The 21,950-nt window shown below is 48.6% G+C and overlaps 1 protein-coding gene across 4 annotated transcripts in view; it reads right to left on the minus strand.

The window, feature by feature from the left end:
- Positions 1-11,116: 11,116 nt before the first annotated feature.
- The window catches only part of WASF3 (WASP family member 3), a 75,402-nt gene continuing 64,568 nt past the window's right edge, over positions 11,117-21,950 (minus strand). For 3 of the 4 annotated variants that reach the window (XM_055542505.1, XM_055542502.1, XM_055542503.1), the window contains 4 exons: positions 21,085-21,260; positions 16,789-17,052; positions 14,987-15,354; positions 11,117-14,185 (listed from right to left, as the gene is read on the minus strand). In XM_055542505.1, the coding sequence (XP_055398480.1) occupies positions 14,028-14,185; positions 14,987-15,354; positions 16,789-17,052; positions 21,085-21,260 (966 nt within the window). In that variant the 3' untranslated portion in view covers positions 11,117-14,027. Of the gene's footprint in view, positions 14,186-14,986; positions 15,355-16,788; positions 17,053-17,863; positions 18,031-21,084; positions 21,261-21,950 lie in introns of all 4 variants that reach the window. The other variant, XM_055542504.1, reaches the window with a different exon arrangement.

The following is a 21,950-nucleotide window of genomic DNA, read 5'->3' on the forward strand; positions in this document are numbered from 1 at the left end:
AAAGCTCACTCACTAGAACGATGTAAGATCTGGTTAAAAGAACAGATTCCAGGGACAGTCTGTTCAAATCCCAGCATGGCTACTTACGATATGTGGAGTCTACAGCAAATTACTTAGTCTCTGTATTTTTCAGTTTCCATACGTAAGTGGGCTACTAATAGTAACTACCTCATAGGACTGTTGGGCTTCTCTGGTGGCTCAGTGCTATAAAGAATCTGCCTAATAATGTAGGAGACTCAGGTTCTATCCCTGGGTCAGGAAGATCCTTGGAGAAGGAAATGGCACCCCATTCAGTATTCCTGCCTGGGAAATTCCATGGACAGAGGAGCCTGGCAAGCTGCAGTCCATGGGATCACGGAGTCAGACACAACTTAGTGGCTAAGCAACACAGAATGGTTAAGAGGATAAACAAGTTAGCATGTATGTAAAGCAATTAGAACAATGCCTGGCATGTATGTATATAGTAGGCATTCCATCCATAGGACTTGAAATTACAAACCCTAACAACATGAATCAACATATGTGAAGGTAAGTTTACTAGAACTACAAAATGTAAGAGACACCAGTCCAGATTCTCAGTGGGCTACTCCAGACACATCCTCTCAGTGATTTAAAAAATTCAGTAACAATATGGAAAAGTTGACAGTACAAAAACCTTAAATCAATGAACACATATAAAACACTGCATCCAATAACCTCCTATGAGTTATTTTCCAAAATTTGACATAATACTGTGTCATAAAGTAAATGTTAGCAAGTTTCATACAAAGCCTGCATGAAATCATGAAAAACATATTCTAGAACTAGACACAACAAAGCTAGAAATAAAAAACCAAAAAACCCTAGAAAGTCTTTATGTTTGGAAATTAACATTTCTAAATATTGGATTGGCCAAAAGCTATTTGAGTAACTTGCCCAAGGTCACGGGGCAGAGGCAGGATTGGAATTCCAGAAGCCCAATTCTAGGGCCCCATTCTTTGCTGTTTGCCTTACTTGTAGAAAAATAAGGTGAATTTTATGATGAACAGGAGTCTTTCATCTCTATATCACATGTGCAGCATATCGAAAGGACTTTATATATTTAAAAAATAATTGGTCAATGTTTTTAGGCTGGTGAACATTTGTTGTTGTTCAGTTGGCAAGTTGTGTCCAGCTCTTTTGCCACCCCATGGATTATGTAGCCCACCAGCCTCCTCTGTCCATGGGATTTCCCAGGCAAGAATACTGGAGTGGGTTGCCATTTCCTTCTCCAGAGGATCTTCCTGACCCAGGGATCGAATCGTTTCACATTAATGATTTATCTTGAAAATCATATTAATTCATTTAAAACACCCTCATATTTTGTACAGTGGCAGAGTATTCCATTGTGTATACATTAAATTCTACAATTTAATTTGTAATCTGTCGATAGAACAGGAGGCTGTCTCCAATGTCCTGTTATTTCAAACCATGCTGTGGGGAAAGATGTCATTTTGCAGTGTGAAAATAAGCTGGAAACATCTCTCTGTGCCAGCGACTGGAGTATGTTTCAGTTCCTAAAGGTGTGTAACAAATTACTCCAAATCTGAGTAACCTAAGGGGACATTTATTTTTGCTCACAAATCTGCAGTTTCAGCTGGCAGAACTCAGTGGGAACGGATGTCATTGCCCCAGCAATGGTGGGCTGTGGGGACCCCAGTCCTCACCAGGGGTCTCTCCCACTCCCGGGCGTGGCAGGCGATGCTGGGTGCCAGCTGGGACCAGACCTTAATGTGGCCCCTCTAGTGGGCTTCCTCACAACATGGAGGCTGACCCCAGAGGTGGGTTCTGAGCCAGCCTTCCTTGTCTTTGTGACCTCGGCTGGGAAGTCTGGCCTGCAGAGAAGCAGCCTCCAAAACCCCACCCGGCTCCGAGGGGAGGGAAATAGAATCCGCTCCTGACACTGGAAGGGAACGTGGGCCCAGAAATACTACTTCTGGGAAAGTCCTGCACAGAGATGGACTTGCTGGATCACAGGCATGTGCAGTCTTGATAGATGTTTGCTAATCGCCCTTGGGGGAATATGTCCCAGTTTCCTCCCAACGGTGGTGAGTGAGAAACACACCAGTTTGATGGAGGAATGAGAGATGGAAGCAAAAAAGAGGTGCGGGGAGGGGCCGCAGGAGCGCAGCTGTCCCACCACACAGCCGCTGGGGGGCGGCGCTTCCCCGGAGAAGCGCAGGGCGGTGCCCTCCGAGGCCGGAGGCCCCTGGTGACCGCAACGCGCTTTAAGAGCGAGGCCAGACGCTTTCTGCATCCTGTCCGCCCTGCGGGCTCACACCGCGTGGGTGCCTCGGTGGACGGAAGAGGAGAGGTGGGTCAGAGCCGTCCGTCTCCCGAGCTCTTTCAGTACAGCGCTGTCTGGTCTCCCTGGAGACCCCATCCAGGGACTCCAGCCCCACTATCCTCCACAGGACTCTGGGGTGATGCAGTTCCATTCAAGGCAGGTTTCCAGATGGCCTTAGGGTTAAGTGCCAGCGCCGGGCTCACTCAGTCCCCAGAGGAACAGGAGATGCTGCTGGGGTCAGAGGTCGTGCTGATGCTGAGCCCCAAGCAGTGGTCCTGCCCAGATGACTCCGGGGTGATTGTCTCTGATTCCACCTTGCGGAACCCTCAGTCACTTCCGGGGACCCCAAGACCACAGCCCCTGGGACTGAGGCTCCTCCATGGCGCTGTGAGGCCCCGGGTATGGCATGGAGGGGTGCTGGTGGCAGCACCCGCTCAGCAGCTCTCTGTGCATGAGGTCTGAGATGCAGGTCCGCCTTGGGGTCATCATTCACACAGACCCACTCCCACCTCCAGCGCCCATGAGTCTGCCCCGAAAATGCCCACCTTCCCATCTCCCTGCCTGGCCTAGAGCACCGAGGGGGCCTGTCCACTGGCTGTGAGCATCTCTCACCAGCCAAAGGCCACCTGTGGGAGGGACCAGGCACCCGTACCAATCCCCAGGGAGGTCCAGGCCAGCTCCCTGCCTACACACCGCTCCTCAGACATCAGTGGGGCCCAAAGCAGGATGTCTTGACCATGAACCTTTGATGCCAGGATGGTTCCATTGTGCATAAACCTTCCAAACACCAGTGAAATGGGTGCGTGGACCCCCTACTCATCACCCTCCCCTCCACACACCATGTCCCTCTCCCCCAGGGCTCTGGGACTGGTGGAGTCGATTTGCTTGCAGTCCAAGCAGGCGACCAGCAGGTGGACCAACAGGGCTTCCCAGGTGGCGCTAGTAAAAATCTGCCTGCAAATGCAGGAGACGCAAGAGACGCGGGTTCAATCCCTGGGTCAGGAAGATCCCTGGAGAACGGCATGGCAACCCACTCCAGCACCATTGCCTGGACAATCCCATGGACAGAGGAGCCTGGTGGGCCACAGTCCACGGGGTCACAAAGAGTTGGACACAACTGAGCGACTAAGCAACAAGGGGACCAGCTGGCCTGCCACCCACCATGAAGAGGCCGTGTTGTCATTTTGCCTGGGTGGACTCATCTACCTCTGGGGTGCATTGGGGCCCCGACTTTCACTTTCCACCTTGAAGTCCTGCCTCAGCTTTCTGGCAGAGCAGCGGCAGCAGTGGGGTCTACCAGCTGCCCACCGAGTCCTCTTGCAAATTCCTGCCAGTTCGCCTGGCCAAGAGAGCAGAGTCCCACTGGGACGCCTGGTTTGAACCTTGGTCCTGGGACCCCTGGGGAAAACAGGTGGCCTCACTTTTCTCACCTGTGAAATGGTCACACCCCACTGCAGAGAATCGCTGTGTTCAACCCAACGGCTTACACAGCTGTCCTAGTGTGGGGCCGGGCACGGGGAAGCTGGGGGTGGGGGTGGGGCCTGTTCCCATCACCCTGATTCTGTCCTGCTCTTATAGCTCCGGGCCCAGCACCTTCATCCCAGTGGGAGAGGCAGGTGTTCTGGCCACAGTCAGAGCAGAGAGGGGTCAGGCAGAGACTCAGGCCACGTGGACCGGGGGTCACGGGTGTCCCTTTAGCCACCCCCTCCACATGGTTTCTCCAGCTGAGGTGGACGGGCCCTTGGGGACACTCGATTGCTTCCCCTGTATCACCCTGCAGCGGGGGAGAGGAGCAGGCTGCTTGCCAGGCCCTGAGTGCCCGCCCCCCAGGGCCCCGCCCCGCTGACTCTCTGCTGGACTACAGGGGACACTTGACCTCATCCCAACTCCCATGCCAGTGGCCCCAGGCCATGGTGTGGGGCGGGGGCGTCCTCCTTATCACACCCTAGCAGGCCTCTTACTGCCCTCTGTTAGCATCCACTAAGGAGCCAGAATACAGGAAGCCCCGCCTCCAGTCTCCCTGCTCCGAGGAGGCCTCTATCCAACCTGCTTTTAGGATGGCTTCCTAGCCGTGGCCTTAGGATAGATGGTGTTGCTCCCTCCTTCCGGGCGAGGCTGGAGTGAGTTCCGTGGCATGGCCTGGCAGGGGTGGGCGGGCTCCAGCTGGCTCAGCCCCAGGCTCCCTGGGCCCCCAGGCTGAACACAGTATTCCTGATGAGCTGAGGGCCCACCAGTATGTAGATGAGTCTCTTTGGCCACTCATCTTAGCAGAGGGCAGATAACCATGTTATCAGGTGTGGGATCCAGCGGAGAATCTTTATTGTTTCCCATCTAAAGTGTTAGTTGCTCACTCGTCTGACTCTTTGCAATCCCATGGACTGTGTACTCCACCAGGCTCCGCTTGTCTATGAGCTTCTCCAGGCAAGAATACTGGAGTGGGTAACCATTCCCTTCTCCAGGGGAACTTCCTGACCCAAGGATTGAACCTGGGTCTCCTGCACCGCAGGCAGATTCTTTACCATTGCAGCCACCAGGGAAGCTCTTTCCCATTTAAAGTCAGTTACCAAATGGGAAGGGACACCCTAGGGCACCCCCCACCCTGGGACCAGCTAGGGGACCCACCTGCTTGGGTCAGTCCTGCACCTGCAGACCGACTGGACTTAGGGAGACGAAGCCGCTTACCCCACTTCCCACCCCACATGACAGACCCCCACCAGCCCCCACAGAAGCATCTTTTGTAAAACATGTGACTCTAGAAAACCAAGGCAGTGCTTGGCTTCCATTCCTGTTGCCATCCCCCCAGGGCTGGGGGTTAGGGCCCCGTGCGCCTCATCATAAACTTGCCTCACATACCAGTTCTAAGGGCCGTGAAAGGGGGTGGGGCAACTTTTAAAATATATATATATATATTTTTAATACACCTTTATCTTTTGTCTCCACCATGCAGGGTCTTAGTTCCCTGACCACGGTTTGAACCCATGACCCCTGTGGTGGAAGTGTGGCGTTCTAACCACTGGACCACCAGGGAAGTTCCAAGGGAACTTTTAAGAGCAGGGTGCTCACACCTCCAGGAGAGAAGTCCTGGGAGCTTGGGGCCAATTCACACCCCTAAGTATATCACACCAGCCCTGTCCCCACCCCAAGGACCCTACAGTGGTAGAATCGGAGCAGAGAATCAGACTCATCTCCCAGTCTAGCCAGGGCAGGACGAAGCTCTGTCCAGTGAGTGGTGTCAATGGGGACAGCCCCTGGACAAGTCAGGTCCTGGGATTTTGTCCTCCAAGGTATTGAAGCCAAGAGTTCAGAGGGGCTCCTAAATTACCTGCTCTGCCTAGAACCATAAACTCTCCCAGGTGCTGTGTGCAGCCAAGACCCATCACTACAAACAAACAAGGAGCTTGGGGGTGGGGGGGTGGTAATCAGCAGGCAGGTTTGGAGATGAGGGGACAGCCATCCTGCAGGAACATGGGGCTGGGCCACCGGATGTGAAGTTAGGATGGCCACTCTGCACCCCAGCCCTGGGGGTCCAAGATGAAGTTGCTTGGTGGGGGACTCTGCTGCCCCATGCACACCAGGGCTGCACCCTTCCCTCCATCGGGCACTAGTGGCAGACAGCCCCGGACTGTGGGGGGGCCTGAGCCCCACGTCAAATCCACTTGGTGCCTCAGTGGGCTGGCCTGGGTCACTGTCAGAATGTTTGGTTCTGATCAGTCCTGTAAGGGCAGGTGCTGAGCTCGTGTTTCTTGAACTCTGGTGTCCCCAAGAATCACTCACCTGGTGGGGTGAACTGCAATTCCAGGGTCACCTGCTTGAGGTTTGGGATGGAGCCCAGAAACCTGCATTTTTAACATGCATCCCCAGGTAACTGTGGTGCAGGTGGAGTGGGAACAACGCCGGGAGAAAACTCAGACTCTTGGCTGGTAAGACCCTGAAGGGGACGTGAAAGGCTCCTCCGGCAGCATCCAGGGACATCCTGGCTCAGACGCACTGGCTCCTTTATTAACTGCCTTGGGCCTCAGCGCCCCCAGTATTGCCTCAAGACCCGGTGGTGTGGCAGGGTCTGGACACAGAGGGGAGCAGAGCAGGGAGCTGCAAGCTGGCCACTGGAGGTTGGGGCAGTGCTCTGGAGGAATCCAGGGGCTCAGTAGTGACTCATTGCTCAGCGCGGCCTCAACGTAGCTGCCATTGAAAGTCTCTAACTTGCAAGTCAAATGAATGCCTAGGTTCCTGAAATGTTCAAAGACGTTTCAAAGCAGCTGAGAGGTAACACCCTAACTTAAATCAAGATCGCAGTCTTGATTCCAAGAGGGTCCATTTCAAGCCACCATCACCTGCGCCCACAAAAGGCAACGTGTGATCCACATAAATGCTGAGTTACAACTCCCGTCTGCAGGACGGGAAGGCTGCATCCTCTCAAATTGCCTGACTTTGATTTAAACCGGTTTGGAGCCAGAACTGCCAGATCGCAGCCTAGAATACTAAATGCTTTGAAATGTCACTTCATGGAAAGTACCACCACTTGGTAGGTTTTAAATTACTCTCAGGGGGCCTATTTTCTTCACGGTGAATCATCCACCAGTTCACCACCTCTAATCACGGTGCTGTGTTTGAAGCTAATTACTCAAATCACAAGCACGTAGATGAATGTAGTGGGGGACTTAGAAAGATGACATATGCAAATATTTACCACAGAGCTGCTGTGTTTTGGCACATACACGTCCAGCAGGTGTCAGCTCTGTGAAGAAAGTGTACTTTGAAAGCAAATCTTTCTCATCTAAGTCCTTGTCAAGACACCACTACAAGTTACTCGCACCTGCAAATACGTTAGTCTTCTCAGGCTTTGACGAACCGGTGTTAGCACTGCCTTTGCTGAATATACAATGAGAGCACAGGGCAAAGCGGAGTAACAGTGTGAAACCTTCTTGGTCTAAAGGTAAGAAAATCAGAGAGTGATGATGTCACGCAGTGATTCTCCAGCTTCTGAGTAGTAAAACCAGTATTTCAAATGAACCCCTAATAACAGAATTTACATTTCTAACAGTGAAAACCTTAAAGTGCTTTGGGGAGCATAAAAATTTGAGATTGGGGTTAGGGCTGGCAATTTATTAAAGTAATCTCAATTTCCACATTATTTATGTGCTGTGTTTTGCTTACAGCTTAGAGACTATCCTGATTCATAGACATAAGGAGATGTGAACAGCGAGTGTTTCAGAGCACGTTGTTCCTTAGTCACGGCCACGTATGACTCTCTGTGACCCCATGGACTGTAGCCCGCCAGGCTTCTCTGTCCATGGGATTCTCCAGGCAAGAATACTGGAGTGGGTTGCCATTTCCATCTCCAGGGGATCTTCCCTACCCAGGGATCAAACTTGCGTCTTCTGCATTGGCAGGTGGATTCTTTACCGCTGAGCCACCAGGGAAGCACAATATGCATGCAATTCCTCTACATCGTGTACATATAAAGGGATCACAAGCCTCACCGCAGGGTCCTTGCAAAAACAAGTTTGCTTGGTAGAAAAACTGAACCACTGGTCTTCTGTTATATTTTGGTATTTTAAAATGGTCTGCATTTTTTAAAATTATATTTAAAAATATTTTTTAAATAAACGTTGCATCAGATATTTACAGAATGAGGCTCCTGGGAATGGAGGATGAACCCATGCCAGGCCAGTTCTTTACAGAAAACAATTATAAGCTGGACAAACTACACCACACAACTATTCCAGGCACTGGAGAGCAGTCAGAAAGACACTAGAGAAAGCTGGTGCTTGAAAGGAGAGAAGTTTGGTGCATTTCCTGTTTTTTAACTGCCTTTTTTTTTTTTTTGGCATGAGGACAGGCTTCATCCTATCAGGCAGGGCAACTAAATTTGAATAGAAACCCTGCAGGGACTTTCCTGGCGGTTCAGTGGCTAAGATTCCAGGATGCTCTCAATGCAGGGGGCCTGGTTTGATCCCTAGTCAGGGAACTATATTCCACATGCGTCAACTAAGATCTGATAAAACCAAACTTAAAAAAAGAAAAGAAAAGGAACCCTGCAGCCTGCTGGCTCACTCCAAAGTCTATTGGCTTAAAGAATAAGAGAACCAAATTCAGAGTGACCAGAGTAGACAGAAAGTGAGGGGGGATCCAAGAAAGAACTGGAGAGGGGGCCCAAACGTTCTGTGTAAAACTGCACATCTGTGGTTGAGCCTGCAACCAGGCATGCACCAGGAAAACTCCAGGCAGCCTGGCTAAGCTGAAAGAACCGAAAAGATTTCTGCTGTTACCCACTGTAAGGGGATTGAGGAAGCACTGGCAGTTTAATTCTAGCCACATTAACTCTCTTTTTAAAAAATTAGCACTTTTCAGAGGGACATAACAGAATCCAGAGTCTCTAAAATGTGTTATTCACCAAGTTTATGATACAATCCAATGCCGAGTAGTTTACGATCCACAACTACTAGGCATCATGCTCATCGTACTCATCAGTATCAATAGAGACTGATCCTGGAAATAGCCCGATGTTGGGGATTAGCAGGCAAGGGTTTTTTAAGAGGTAGTGTAACTACATACAAAGATATGAAGGAAAATGAGCTTTTAGTAAATGAGCAAGTAGGAAATCTCAGGAAAGAAACTATATTTTAAAAAAAGAACAATAAATTCTAGAATGGAAAAAAAAATGAATAAAAGATTAGATGAGCTTAAGAGCAAATTATAGATGACCGATAAAGACTCTGAAACTGAAGATGGATACATAAAAATCATCCAATCTGCAAAACAGAGAGAAAGAAACTTTTAAAATTGAAACAGTCCCAAGCAACTGTGGGCCCACACTAAAAGGTCTAACATATGTAGACAGGCAGACCTCAGAGACACTGCAGGTTTGGCCTCACATCCCTTGTAAGATAGTGAGTCATATGAATTTTCCCAGTGTTTTCCCAGTGTTTATGAAAGTCATGTTTACACATGCTGTAGTCTACTAAAGTGTGCAATAGAATTATGTCCACAAAAACAATGTACTTACCTTAATTTAAAAATATTTTATTGCTAAAAAATGCCAGAACAATTACAACAGTAACAACAAAGATCACTGATCACAAATCACTGTAACGCATCAGGAAAAAGTCTGAAATATTGAGAGAATTACCCAAGAGTGACACAGAACATGAAGTGACCAAACGCTGCTGGAAAAATGGCAATAGCAGGCGCGCTTAAGGCAGGGGTGCCGCAGAGCCTCAACTTAAAAAAAATGGATCATCTGTAAAGAGCGATAAAGCAAAGTGTAAAACAAGGTCTGCCTGTAACAGAGGGGTAAGAAGGTAAGTGTGGAAAGGGGCAGAAAATATATTTGAAAAAATTATGCCCGAATAGTCCCCAAATTTCATGAAAGATATACATTTACAAATTCAAGATCGGTGAACCCCGAGCAGGATAAATACAAAGAAAATCCCAGCTAAGGATGTGACAGTATTTACCGTCATCTCTTTAGATGAGACGCTCCCTGAGGGCAGAGACTGGCCTGTTTCTGTCTCTAGCAAGTAAGCGGCCTGCAGATGCCGATGGCTAACAGTCCCCTCTGTCAGCTAGGCGTCCGGCACAGTTCTGTGTTTCACACGGGTTATTGCATTTACCTTCTTCTTAAGCCTTCAAATATGTGTTGATGAAGACTCTCTTTCTGATGAAGCTCTGTAAATGACCATCAGTCAATAAATATGCATGGACCCCTATGAAGCACCAGGCGCTGTTGCTTGACAAACAGGCTGTAACAGTAAATATGATGCCCCCCGCCTGCCCTGCTGAGGCCCAGCTGCTGGAGGATGCAATGTAAATAGAGTGGGAGCCAGGCATCTAGGGACAAGTGCTGGAAATACGGAGGAAATACGGAGTACCTGGCAAAATGCTTCATATTTCAAAAATTGCACACAGCTAACTTTTGGTAACAAAGTAACTCGGAAATCCACCATCTATCCAATCACTCCACAAGGAACTGCTTGTGGAGGAGTCGGGCCGAGCTGGGGCTCAGACACACAGATGACCGCAGTCCTCGCAGAACACAGCGCGTGGATAGCCAGCTCGGAGCAGCGGCCGCAGGAGCCTGGATGCCAGCCTGCTCCCCCTAAGGTGGCTGCTCTTGCCCCCTGACCTCAGCTGCCACAATCCCCTGCAGTGCTGCCCCCGTGTGCAATGCAGGTCCATCAGAAACCTTCCCCGGCCAGCAGCTGAGCTTCACTCTGTTCTCTCCCACAGGAAACAGGGAGAACGCCCCCTTTCAAAGGATCATTTTAAGGAGTAGACGGAAGCATCTCAGAAGCTATCAATGCTCCAGAATATTAGTCACTACGATTGAGACTAGATGTGGTTAAGATGCCAGAGTATCCTGGGCAGGTTGCTTCCTGCTCCGGGAATGGCACTTTCAAACTATACCAGTCCCTTCCCAAGTCACTTGCAGAACCAACCTCAACTCTTGTCTACACAAAAACTGTGTAGAAATTTAAATGGCATCCGAGCAGTATCTTTTATTATCTAATAATGGAAAGTGAAAGTGAAGTTGTTCAGTCGTGTCTGACTCTTTGTGACCCCATGGTCTGTACCAGGCTCCTCCATCCATGGAATTTTCCAGGCACGAGTACTGGAGTGGGTTGCCATTTCCTTCTCCAGGGGATCTTCCAGACCCAGAGATAGAACCTAGGTCTCCCGCATCACACTCAGACACTTTACCATCTGAGCCACCAGGGAATAACGGAAACGCTAATTAAAAACCCCACCAAGCCCCAATTTCTACCCCCACCCTAAAAGGTTAACCATACAACATTGCAATAAGCAAAACTGTTTAGGGTTAAAAGTGTAATTTTATTTAGATGTTACTTGTACATAATCTATAGTAAGATATACAAACAGATAAAAATTGTTTACCAGGAGTTTTCTTTTTTTTTAATACCACTTTAAATTCAGTGTACAACAGCATTGGTAATACTGCAAGGTGACAGACTCTTGTTTAGAAAACAAAAATTACTTGCTACTCTGGCTGATACATTCCCATGAGTCTTCAATGGATGAAAATGTATCATGAATTTCAGCTGCAAATTATTACAAAACTTTCACAATCTAGCCACGTGGTGCTCAGAAAAGATTTCAACATTCTAAAATTTTACTGAAATGAAAATGCTAATTCTCCAACAGTATACTTTTACTGAAGAAAAACATAAGTGACCAAATTTTATGGTTTTAGGGCTAAACAACAGAAAAGTGACTACATCATATGCGTGCAGTTAATGGGTGGTTCTGAGTCTTCTTCTCATCCCTCTGCCTGATCCATGACATGAGAAAAAGCTTGTAAGAAATTAGACTAAACAAAAAAATAACCTTACAACATAGAGCTTACTTTAAAATGTAAAATCCATAGATAGGAAGTATGCATTTAAATGTTTTTCTCCATTTGTCTCGTAAATATTTCTTGAAAATGAAAATGGACAGTTCAAAATAGTCACTTTTTCCTTTTCATGTGTTATTGTATTAGAAAAAGTCTGGATTTCATTTTTAGAATAAATCAGTGCTGAGAAAAATACTGCGAAAAATAATCTAAAATGGATTTTAGTCCTTTTCCATTCTCTTAGAGGCTACATAACACATCAGGGCAAAAGCGTTTTCACTGGTCAGAACATCAAGTTGAAAATAACTTGTTGATTAAACTACAGGAAGACAACCAATACTTAACAGGCTCATGAATATGTATAAAGTGCCACTAATTTTACTGTGATAAGATATAAATAGAAGAAATCCTGACACGGATAGTAGCTTTATGCATTCTCTCCATCCTGAGGACAGAAGGGACATTACAAAAAAAGAGACAAAGAAGATTTATCAAACATAGGTTCTAGAAGGACACAGGTGCTTCCGTATCCAAAAGTAACACTAAAGACAAAATACTGTAAAGAAAGACAAAATATGACCACAATTGGTAAAAGTCCCAAGAAAAATGCCAACATAGCTGGGCTCTGCACCGGAGAAAAAGAGAGAAATTAAAAGAGAGGAACTGAGGAGTTCATTGTAGCTACTCAGAGGCAACACAATGTGGTGAGGAGCACCAACAACCATGCGCCTGAACAGCTGGTTCTAGCTGAAAAGACTCAGACAACCTGGCCTGGGTGCTTGGAAACAAGGGTCATACAGATCTGAGGCTCTTCTTGAGTTCCAGCCCAGGGGACTCAAGGTCCATCAGGCAGCCCTTACTGGATGACGGGACCTTCCACAGCCCGTGTGTGTCCCTCAGGGACAGAGACGTGATGGTGGAGCAGCAGCTTCCTGGGGAGAACTCAGCAACCACACCCCCCATCCCCGGCAGTCAGGGTCCTGCTGACATCCTACATCCACCCAAACATCTCTGTTTTAGCCACAGATTCCTTGGTCACAACTGAGCATCACTAGGACCCGAGTTGCACACGGCAGAGAAGTAAGAACTGCTCGGGGGTAAAGTGTCTTTGTACATCTGTGAAGTTACACCTGAGATTAAAGCCTGGGGTGTTTTTTTCTTTCAAACAAACAGTTCACCTTCACCTAGCATTACAGAATCTAAGTTCTCATTCACAAGTTTCCTAGCAGTTTGTCTTGAACAGGAAGACCTGCTCGGGCTCACCTGTCACCACGTGGGAAGGGACAAGGAAGGGTCGACCCTCTCCTGGGGTACTTGGTCAAGGGTGGTGTGCCGACGACCGAGTGGAAGAGGAACCCGTGTGTTTCGAGGGCTGGGTCCCTATCTGGCCACAGCACCAGGGAAGGCAAAAAAGATGCGACAGTCTCCTCTCACCTAAATGAAGCTCTCAGAACTCAAGATCAGTTGGGGCCAGGTGCCACCTGGAGCCTTCTCTGTGGCTCCAAGGCCTCCACGTGGGCCCACCTGGGACGTGGTTCTGGGAGAGAGGTTGTACAGGCTTTGCTCCCAGGTCCGTGTGGGCTGGTTCCCCAGCTCCAGAGGCCGCCGACTGAGTGCAACCCCCGTCCCGACGATGCCAGAGGAAAAAGGGCTGTTCTCCCCTTTCCTTCCTACTGTGCTGCTGAAACCTCCTACAGAAACCACAAGCAAGCACTGACTCCATGAACGCCCGTGAGGGATCCTGCCTGAGAAGGGCCAAGTTCACATTTCACAAGGTCAGCAGAGAAAATGAGGTTCTTCAACAGAGCCTCCAGATAGACAGAGGCCACCGGCCATGACAGTGCAAGCTCAGACAGCTGAGTCTCCTACTTGTCATATCTTTCTCTTGAGAACCAACTTCTTCTGAACACATTTAAAAAAAAAAAAAGTGGAAAACAATATCGCTTACTGATCGGAAGACACTGGTCTGTCGCACAGTCGTGAATCTCGCAGAGACCTGACAACAGGCAGCTTCACAAACACACAGCAAGTCTGCAGGATTTTCATGATTAAGGAGCGTGAACCCAAACAGCACTAAACGCGTTTGTGGCCGAGAGAAAGAAGCAAGAGGCTGTTTTCAGGACGGTGCAATAGTTACAGCATTATTTCCTCGTGTGCAGCACGGTTTGCTATGTTTAGTGGCACTTAAGTATTACACAGTAAATACTGAAAAAACCCAGAAGTTTTGGATGTGCAAAAGCAATCTCACATTATTGATACAAAAGTGGCTAAGCTACGGGATTATAATACCACTATCTGGGTGCTGGGACCACTGACATTGTCGACACGCTCCCCTCGGCCCGGCCCGGCCCGGCCTGCTGGGCGCCCGTCTCAGTCGGACCAGTCGTTCTCATCGAACTCCGAGTCGTCGTCCGAGTCGCTGTACTCGACGGCGATGCGCCGGGACAGGATGGTGGCCACGTCGTTGCCCACCGGCTCGCGCTTGGCCTCCTGCTCCCGCTGTTCCTGCACCTTCTTCAGCTGAATCCCTAGAGACACGAGACGCGGCTCAGAATGCAATCCCTCTGCTCACTCCAATTTAAAAAGAGATGGACCAACAAGCCTATTAGATTTTTTTTGGCCTACTGACGCTAGCATAAAACGTTTTAGAAACTGGATGGGAAATGCTTGGGAAATAGATGTTATAGGACCAAGAAAAAAAATAAAATGTATAGGAGTCATGACATTCCTTAAGTGATGTGTTGAAATGTAAGATAATCAGTTACGATTCCAGTGCACATGAGCACCAAGAAAGAACATTCTAGAGCAGCACAGCCCAACCAGGGAGCCACCGGCCACCAGAGGCTGTTTCAAGGTTTCCAGTGGCCCCCTGTACTGGGACAATTGTGCCAACATGAGTGTTTCCATCATGAAGACCATACTCCTGGTCGGCCTGCAGCTCACTGGCACATCAAACTAAAAATACGAAAAGGCTAAGACGTATCCTAGATATGAAAAACTAGTCTGAAAAACTAGATCACTGACAGGAGCTCATTTTCTTTAATTTATACTTTTGACCTTAGAGTAAGATGCAGTGAAAAAAAGAAGATCCAATTAATTGATGATCGTTTTTATAATCTATTCCTAGTCAAGTAAAGCTTGCCTGAATTCTCAGTGCTTTATCACCATGTTTACTTGGTGCTGAAAAAACACATCAGCTGTTAAAAAAAAAAAAGAAAACCAAACGAGGCTCCTGTCACCCTCTCCTAAACGCCATCTGGTGGAGGTTGGAGCTGCTGGAAACCGAGGAGGCCATGGCTGGTGGGCGCTGTCCTGGGACGGGCACTCACCCATCCGGATGGCGGCGAGCAGGTCGCTGCGGGCGTCGCTGACGGGCGGCTGCACGGCCTCCTGCCTCTTGGCCTCAGCCCCCGGGGGAGCGTGCATTGGGGAGGAGGAGAGCGAGGAGCCGGCACCTGGAGGGCCGGGAGGGGGCGGCGGGGGGCCTGGGGGCGGCGGGGCTGTGACCACAAGCCCACCGGAGGGAGGGTGGGGAGGGCCAGTGTAGGCGGAGCCGGCGGAGGCCGGGAAGGGGGGCTGCAGGGGCATCTGGAGGGGGCAGACGAAAGCAGTTTGTGCGGAGGGAATCACGGGTGGGGGCGGGGGCGGCGGGGGTCCTGAGGGGCTGTAATACTCCGTGATCTGAGCCGGCAGCATCCTGGCAGAAACAGGAAGCAAAGAATCACTAGAGAGCAATGGCTGGTCCCATCCTCAGAGGGTCTCCCCCACCTCGGAGACAGCACCCCCACCCCTCAAGACGCTGCCCACGCTGTCAAGTAACACTGCAGGACGCAAACAACCATGCTTTGGACCACAGGTCATCACAAGTCACTGTGATGGGATTCAAGATGGTCTGCTGACGTGCACCAAATGATAACCACTGGAAAAGGTGACGTCTGCAGAGCGCTGGACAGCTGACTGCGGCACAAAGAAGGCAGGACAAGGCATCATTACACGGGGCATCTCAGAAAAGGTGCTTGGAAATCTGTCTTATAAGGGTTCTGAGGCCAATCAGATTGGCAAATTCTGTATTTTACATCCCGTCCCCATGGAAATTCCCCAAAGCCCACAAAGCCCATCAGAACATCCAAAGCTTCGAAAACCCCTCCAGCCAAGAAACCTGCAGGGTTCTATTTAGCTGAGGGTTTTCCAAACCAACTGGACCACAAACTCACTCTGCCTGACACCTGGAGCCTCGGAACACTCTGTGGGAACCCTGGGTTACAGAGAACCAAATTGCAGGGACCGTCTAAGACACTGCGGTCGGAGAGAAAACCTCTGGGGGCTGAGGGATGTATGTTTAGAGCGCCACCCTCGCTGCTCCAGAGTGGAGAAAACCCTGTCTGTGGAAACATGTGTTCAACTCCCCTGGGTGCCAACTGGGAGGGACTAAACTCTTGAAAGACTGAGCTTAAGCCAAAAAGACCGCTTACCAAAATACAGGCAGTGCTTAACTTAATAAGCCCTTAACATGAGGATCTTTTTTTAGGAGATGTTTGAACCTTTCCCAAAAGACACAAAACAACAGGACCTGGAGGCAGAATGACATTTGGGTGCCCAGAGGCCAGGGCTACATGCATCCGCGTCTAAGAAGTCCTGTGTTGCTTATTATCGTTGTCTCCTTTGAGATTCGGATTCTCTGGAGCATTTGGGACCCGCTCACAAAACTGGCATGTTGTCCTTTGCCAAGGCCCTGGCTTGGTCATTCAAACACAAAGGTAATGTGTGTTCATGAACATAGACACAAACCTGAGGCTTATGTGTAATAAAAGGGGAGCGGTGTGACCCTGCCTTTCCTAACACAGAGTTTCTCATAACGGATGGTATCTGCACCCGCTCATTCCTGGCTGCATCCTAGCCTCCAGAGTTTGGCTCAGTGTTCAGTGTTAGTCCCTCGGTCATGTTCGACTCTTTGTGACCCCATGGACTATAGCCCACCAGGCTCCTCTGTCTATAGACTTCCCCAGGCAAGAATACTGGAGAGGGTTGCCATTTCCTTCTCCAGGTTATTCAGTGACAATTCCTCATCACCCACCCGCAAGACCCCCATGCAACGGTGAGCCCCAGAGTGAGCCCAAAATGGGGTATTTACCCGTAGTCGGCTGGGGCCATGGGTGCGGGGGCCTGGGGGCCCTCCGCGGCCTGCGGTGGGGGCGGTGGGGGCTGCTGGGGCCTGTTCAGGGCCAGGTGCCGGGCCGAGGCCGACGGGGGCCGGAACTCGTGCTCGGGGGCCTGGGCTGCTGGCCCGTGGGACGGCACGTCACCTGCTCCGTAGGAAGGGGTCCCAGGCTGCGGGTGCAGAGAGTGGTTGGGGGTGGCCGGGTACGAGTAATCCGTGACATCCGATGCATGGGACCTGCGGGCCAGAGCCAGGGGTGGGAGAAAGTGGCATCAGTTAAGAAGACTTCCCCCACCCCGGCCACCAGGCATCAGCGTACATTTAAATCAGAACACGGCCAAGGCACAGAAATCACACGCTTATTCCCTGTACTATCAACAAGGTCGAGGCCCACAAGAGGTTCCAAGCACAATGCAATCATGACTTCAGCAGCAAAGCTCCAGGGTTACGTGGTTTCAGAGCCACAGCTATGAAGTGCGTGGTCAGACAGACGGACAAGCGACAGACAGCACAGCCCCCTTCACAGCATCTCAGCGGACACGTTTGTAAGACAGGAGCCTCCAAGACAGGGCGCTGAACTTGAAAACAGCATCCAAGGTGGAAGATTTCAGCGGCGATTAAACTGACAGCGTATAACTAGACCTTAACAAATGGCAGATGAATCGGGGGAAAAAAAAAATGAACGGTAAGAACAGAGAAAGAAGTCAAGAATGATGTGAGTGGTAGTTTTCTTGAACAGGAGAGATGTATTTATGGCCAAAAGAGAGAGAAGGAACACAGTGCCTCAGGCAGAAGCCCTCTTGCTGCCTCCAAGGCTCGCAGGAGAAACTCTGAAAAGGGTGCACGCGTCTCCGTGTTAGTTGGCAGAGTTCAGAAGAATGCTGGGACCCTGGGGGTACCGCTGGGGGCGGGGAGGGCTGGGCAGCGCCGCAGGGTGTTAGTCACCCGGGTTATGGGACGTGTGGTCAGTACAGGGCAGAGCATCCTCTCGTGACGCTGAAGCAGGGGGCCATGGGGGCTGGGACCCGGAGCAAGCGGAACCACAAACCCGGCGGGCGTCCTGTGCTCTGCCGCGCCCCCCGCCTGCTGCAGCTTCCTCGCGTCACTCATGAACTCAATGCCCATCTTCCTTCTCTCCCACTCTTCTCTTCTGGTCCTGACTTTTCTCACACTTATTTGCTGGCTTCTGTTGGGATTCAGCTTGTGTCTCTCTCTCTGAAGGGAAGAGGCAAACACACGTCGGGTCTTTGGAATTCAGACAGCAGCTTCCCCGGGACATCACTGCGTAGAAAAGTTCTCTAAATGGCAAAAGACTACTGTTTTTGTTTTTTTTTTTCCTTTTTTCTTCCCTAATGTCAATATAAACATAATTTGTAACTCACTTCCTTTTTCCTTCATGTACAGTATGAACTGTACATTATGGTGTGCATATGACTGTCTTTTGAACTATGCCAACTGTTGGCAAGGGAGTTAAAAATATTTTCAGTGGGGGAAGAATCTGACCTGTTTTTAGTTTTAGCGTATTTTAAAAATGTAAATACCTGAAACTCTGGATTCCCTGATGATGGGGGCGTGGCCCCATGTGGGTAACTGTGTCATAGCCAGGGTACAACTTTCAAATGGAAACAAATTATCTAGAGGCTACGAGTGCTTCTGATGGGGCAAGGAGCCGGGGCTGGAAATATCCTGGCACGATTCAGAGCTCTGTTCTGTAAGGTTCGGGGTGATGGACGACCGAATGGAGGCAATGGAGGACAAAACTGGATGGAGGACAGAAGCGAGCAGGGCATGCCCAATGTCGGGAATTACAGCAGGAGAGCCTGGGGGGCAGGGCTCTGTGACGGTGGTGGGGTGGAGTGGAGAGGGGGCTGACTGGTCACTCGAGGTGTCACTGGCCCTGTTCAGGGGACACTGGTAGGCTGGACAAGAGATGAGGAGGAGGCTGACTGCTGAGCGAAAAGGACCCCCCAACAGGAAGGCAGAATCAGCCCCAGGAGACATGGCACCCGTGTGGGCCTGGGCGGGTGGTCCTGAAGCTGCAGGGGCACGAGGAGTTATCTGTTAGGGGAAAGAGAATGTGGAAGAGTGAAGAAAAGATGGGACAGGAGGAAGTGTCAGCAGTGGAGACTCAGTGCGAGAAGCAAATGAAGCCCTCGGGGTTCTGCGGGAGGGCAGGGTCGAGTGGCTGCGACGCAGGGTCAGGCAGCTGCAACACCCAGAACAGGGTGAGGAAGGGGGAAGCACAGGGGCCGGGGGGCACCCTGCTTCCCAACTGATGTGAGGAGCCAGGGACAAGTGTTTGATCAAGGCCCATCCTAAACGTATGCTTAGAATCAAACCATTCCTGATGATCTACAAAGAGAGTGAAAACTTATCATTAGTTTGTGTGATGAGCTGAAAATGTATTACTTACAAGAACAAATTATATACATACCATCAAACTTAATGCTCAAATTTCCCTCAGTTACCCTGAGTACATCCATTAAAAACCACGTTTCTAAATAACACTTAAAACAGGAATGTGTGAAAGTCGCTCAGTTGTGTTTGACTGTTTGCAATCCCATGGACTGTAGCCCACCAGGCTCCTCTGTCCACGGGATTCTCCAGCAAGAATACTGGAGTGGGTAGCCATTCCCTTCTCCAGGGACTCTTCCCAACCCAGGGATTGGCCCAGGTCTCCCACACTGCAGGCGACGATTTTTTGTTCTCTGAGCCACCAGAGAAGCCCAGGAATATGAGACATTATAAAATCAAAAGGTAAATAACACAGGGCAGACTTCAATTTCATTAAGTAAAAAATATACACATGTACAGAAAAAAGACCAAAAAAAGAAATACACTAAAATACAAAAACAGTGGTTTCTCTGGTAATAGGATTATGAATAATTTTTTCCAAATATAAAAATTTAATCTTATTTTATAATAAGAAAACTGTTATACTTTCATAAAATAAAAAGTATCCAAAATAATTTAAGGGCTATAATCCATCAATTTTATACCCAGCAAGGCACGTCTAATCTCAGATTCCAGAATGAATATCGATTAATTCAACTGAAAGATTTTTAAAAACTCATTTTTCCATCTGTACCTACGGAAAGACTTATGTATGGATTATTACAAAGTATACGTTTTGCACGAATAAACAGTCACAGCTTAGCTGGAGAAAACCGAGCAGCAGATACGACATTCTGGGAGCTGTCAAGTTCACGTACTTCTCACCCAAAGAGCTATGAGCGGAAGTGTATCTTCAGTCTTACTTTCTACAGAGATAAACCGACACAAAGACTAGAACTTGAGGCTACAGCTCAGTTAAAGCTCCAGGAATTGTCAGATCATTACCTGATAACAGCTTGTACAGAAAAATCTAGACCCTGCGTCAGTCAGTGACCGGCAGCCCTTGTGGGGAAGTGTATTTATGGGAACTGTACCCACCGAGCACTAAGTATCTTCTGTACATTAGTCTGAGCTAAACACGGAGGTTAATACACATTTCTTAAAACACAGATTTATTGCAAGGTCCAGGTTACTGCTGATGTAAGAATCCTCTATTCACGTTTTTAAATGCCGATGGAAGAGCCCACCTTTACAGAAGCAGAAATTAACTGTAAATTACAATTACTGGTCAGTTCTTCCTGTCCAGTGAAGCCCTTTCGGGATAGATGCTGCTTAGTGACCATGTCTTTCACATCTGCAAGAAAACAGTTTTACTGAATTGCTAACAACTCTTAAATTCCTAAGAGAATTCTCCTCCTGCAATTAGAATACGTAAGATTAGCGAACTGAAAGGGGCGGGGGGAAACTTTGTTCATCCCTTTTGGAAAGGTTATCAAAAAGAACAATGAAGTTATTCCTTGATCACATCAATCACTACCAATCATTTCAGATACCAAGTGGCAAAGGAAAAGCAAAATTCTAAGCAAAAGAGGCAGAGAAAGAATGAAATGATTATCAAAATGAAAATGCCAGTTATGGGCAGGTACTAAGCCCAAATTCAGAATCGAGGTTAAAATAGTACATCTAGATTAGTAGAATGATTAAGTGAAGTCACAGATGGAAAATGATGCAAAGTAACCCAACATCAAACAAAACTAAAGTATTATTTCAAACTCAAAACATATACAACACTCATCTTTAAGGAAAGTTTGGAAACACACTGTGGTCCATATAAACACAAAGCTGTGCTACATTTCCACTTACAGGGAAGTCAAGCCCCGCTCACCCTCACAATGCATGCATGCACGCCACACACACACAGACACACACACACACCTAGTGTCTGGGGACAAGGATCCTTCAGAAGACGCTCCGTGGTGTGCGCTCTGTGATAACCTGGTGTCGGGTCTAAGCTCTTTGTCATACGCCATCATATTCCATTCTTGGCGCCTGTTTCTGGCTTTTCTAACCTTTTTCACCTCCCGGGTTGTGCCATCTATACGCTTTTGCTCCTGACGTCCAAGGAGGAAGGCAAGCGTGCCGAGACAGAGGGAAGGAAAAGAGCAGGTTAGTGCGGTTGCCACGGCAGCAGTGAGCCTGGGGTGCAGACAGGGCGAGCCCCTTTCCATCACTCCCGGGTCGAGAACCTCCTAACACCCTCACCCAACTCAGACCCAACCAAGAAAACAGACACTTACTGATTTAACACCAACACGTAAAAGTTACTGTGCTGCAGTTTCAAGAGTTGCTTACCATCATTTTTGGTCAAGAATTCTCACCTCACTAAGATTTAGCTTCTTTTCAGTGTACGATACTTCTAGATCTATTTTATACACATGAAATACCTGCCTGCTCCAAACAGAGACATCGTTTCCCACCCTTATACTGCTCTGACTTGTTACTGTATAATTATCTGTCACAAAATAATTTTAAGTGTTCAGTTTCAAAAGGATTATTTCAGAATATTTGAGCGAACCCTGCAACTAGCTTAACACAAACTAAAAACAAGGTAAGAACTTACCTTCCCTCTCACTCCTGCTCCAGATCTACTTTGCCAGTAAAAATGTCTTCAATAAATAACTTGGGTTCTACGCAGGTGCTTTTTTAAAGGTGAGGACACTACTTCCATGTGTGTTTATATGTCCTTCCTGTTCCCCTCGTGAAATCTGATGATCTTCGGGAAACCGATCTATGAGCCTTTA

The sequence above is a fragment of the Bubalus kerabau genome, chromosome 12, assembly GCF_029407905.1.
Source record: "Bubalus kerabau isolate K-KA32 ecotype Philippines breed swamp buffalo chromosome 12, PCC_UOA_SB_1v2, whole genome shotgun sequence".
Classification (NCBI taxonomy): Eukaryota; Metazoa; Chordata; class Mammalia; order Artiodactyla; family Bovidae; genus Bubalus; species Bubalus kerabau.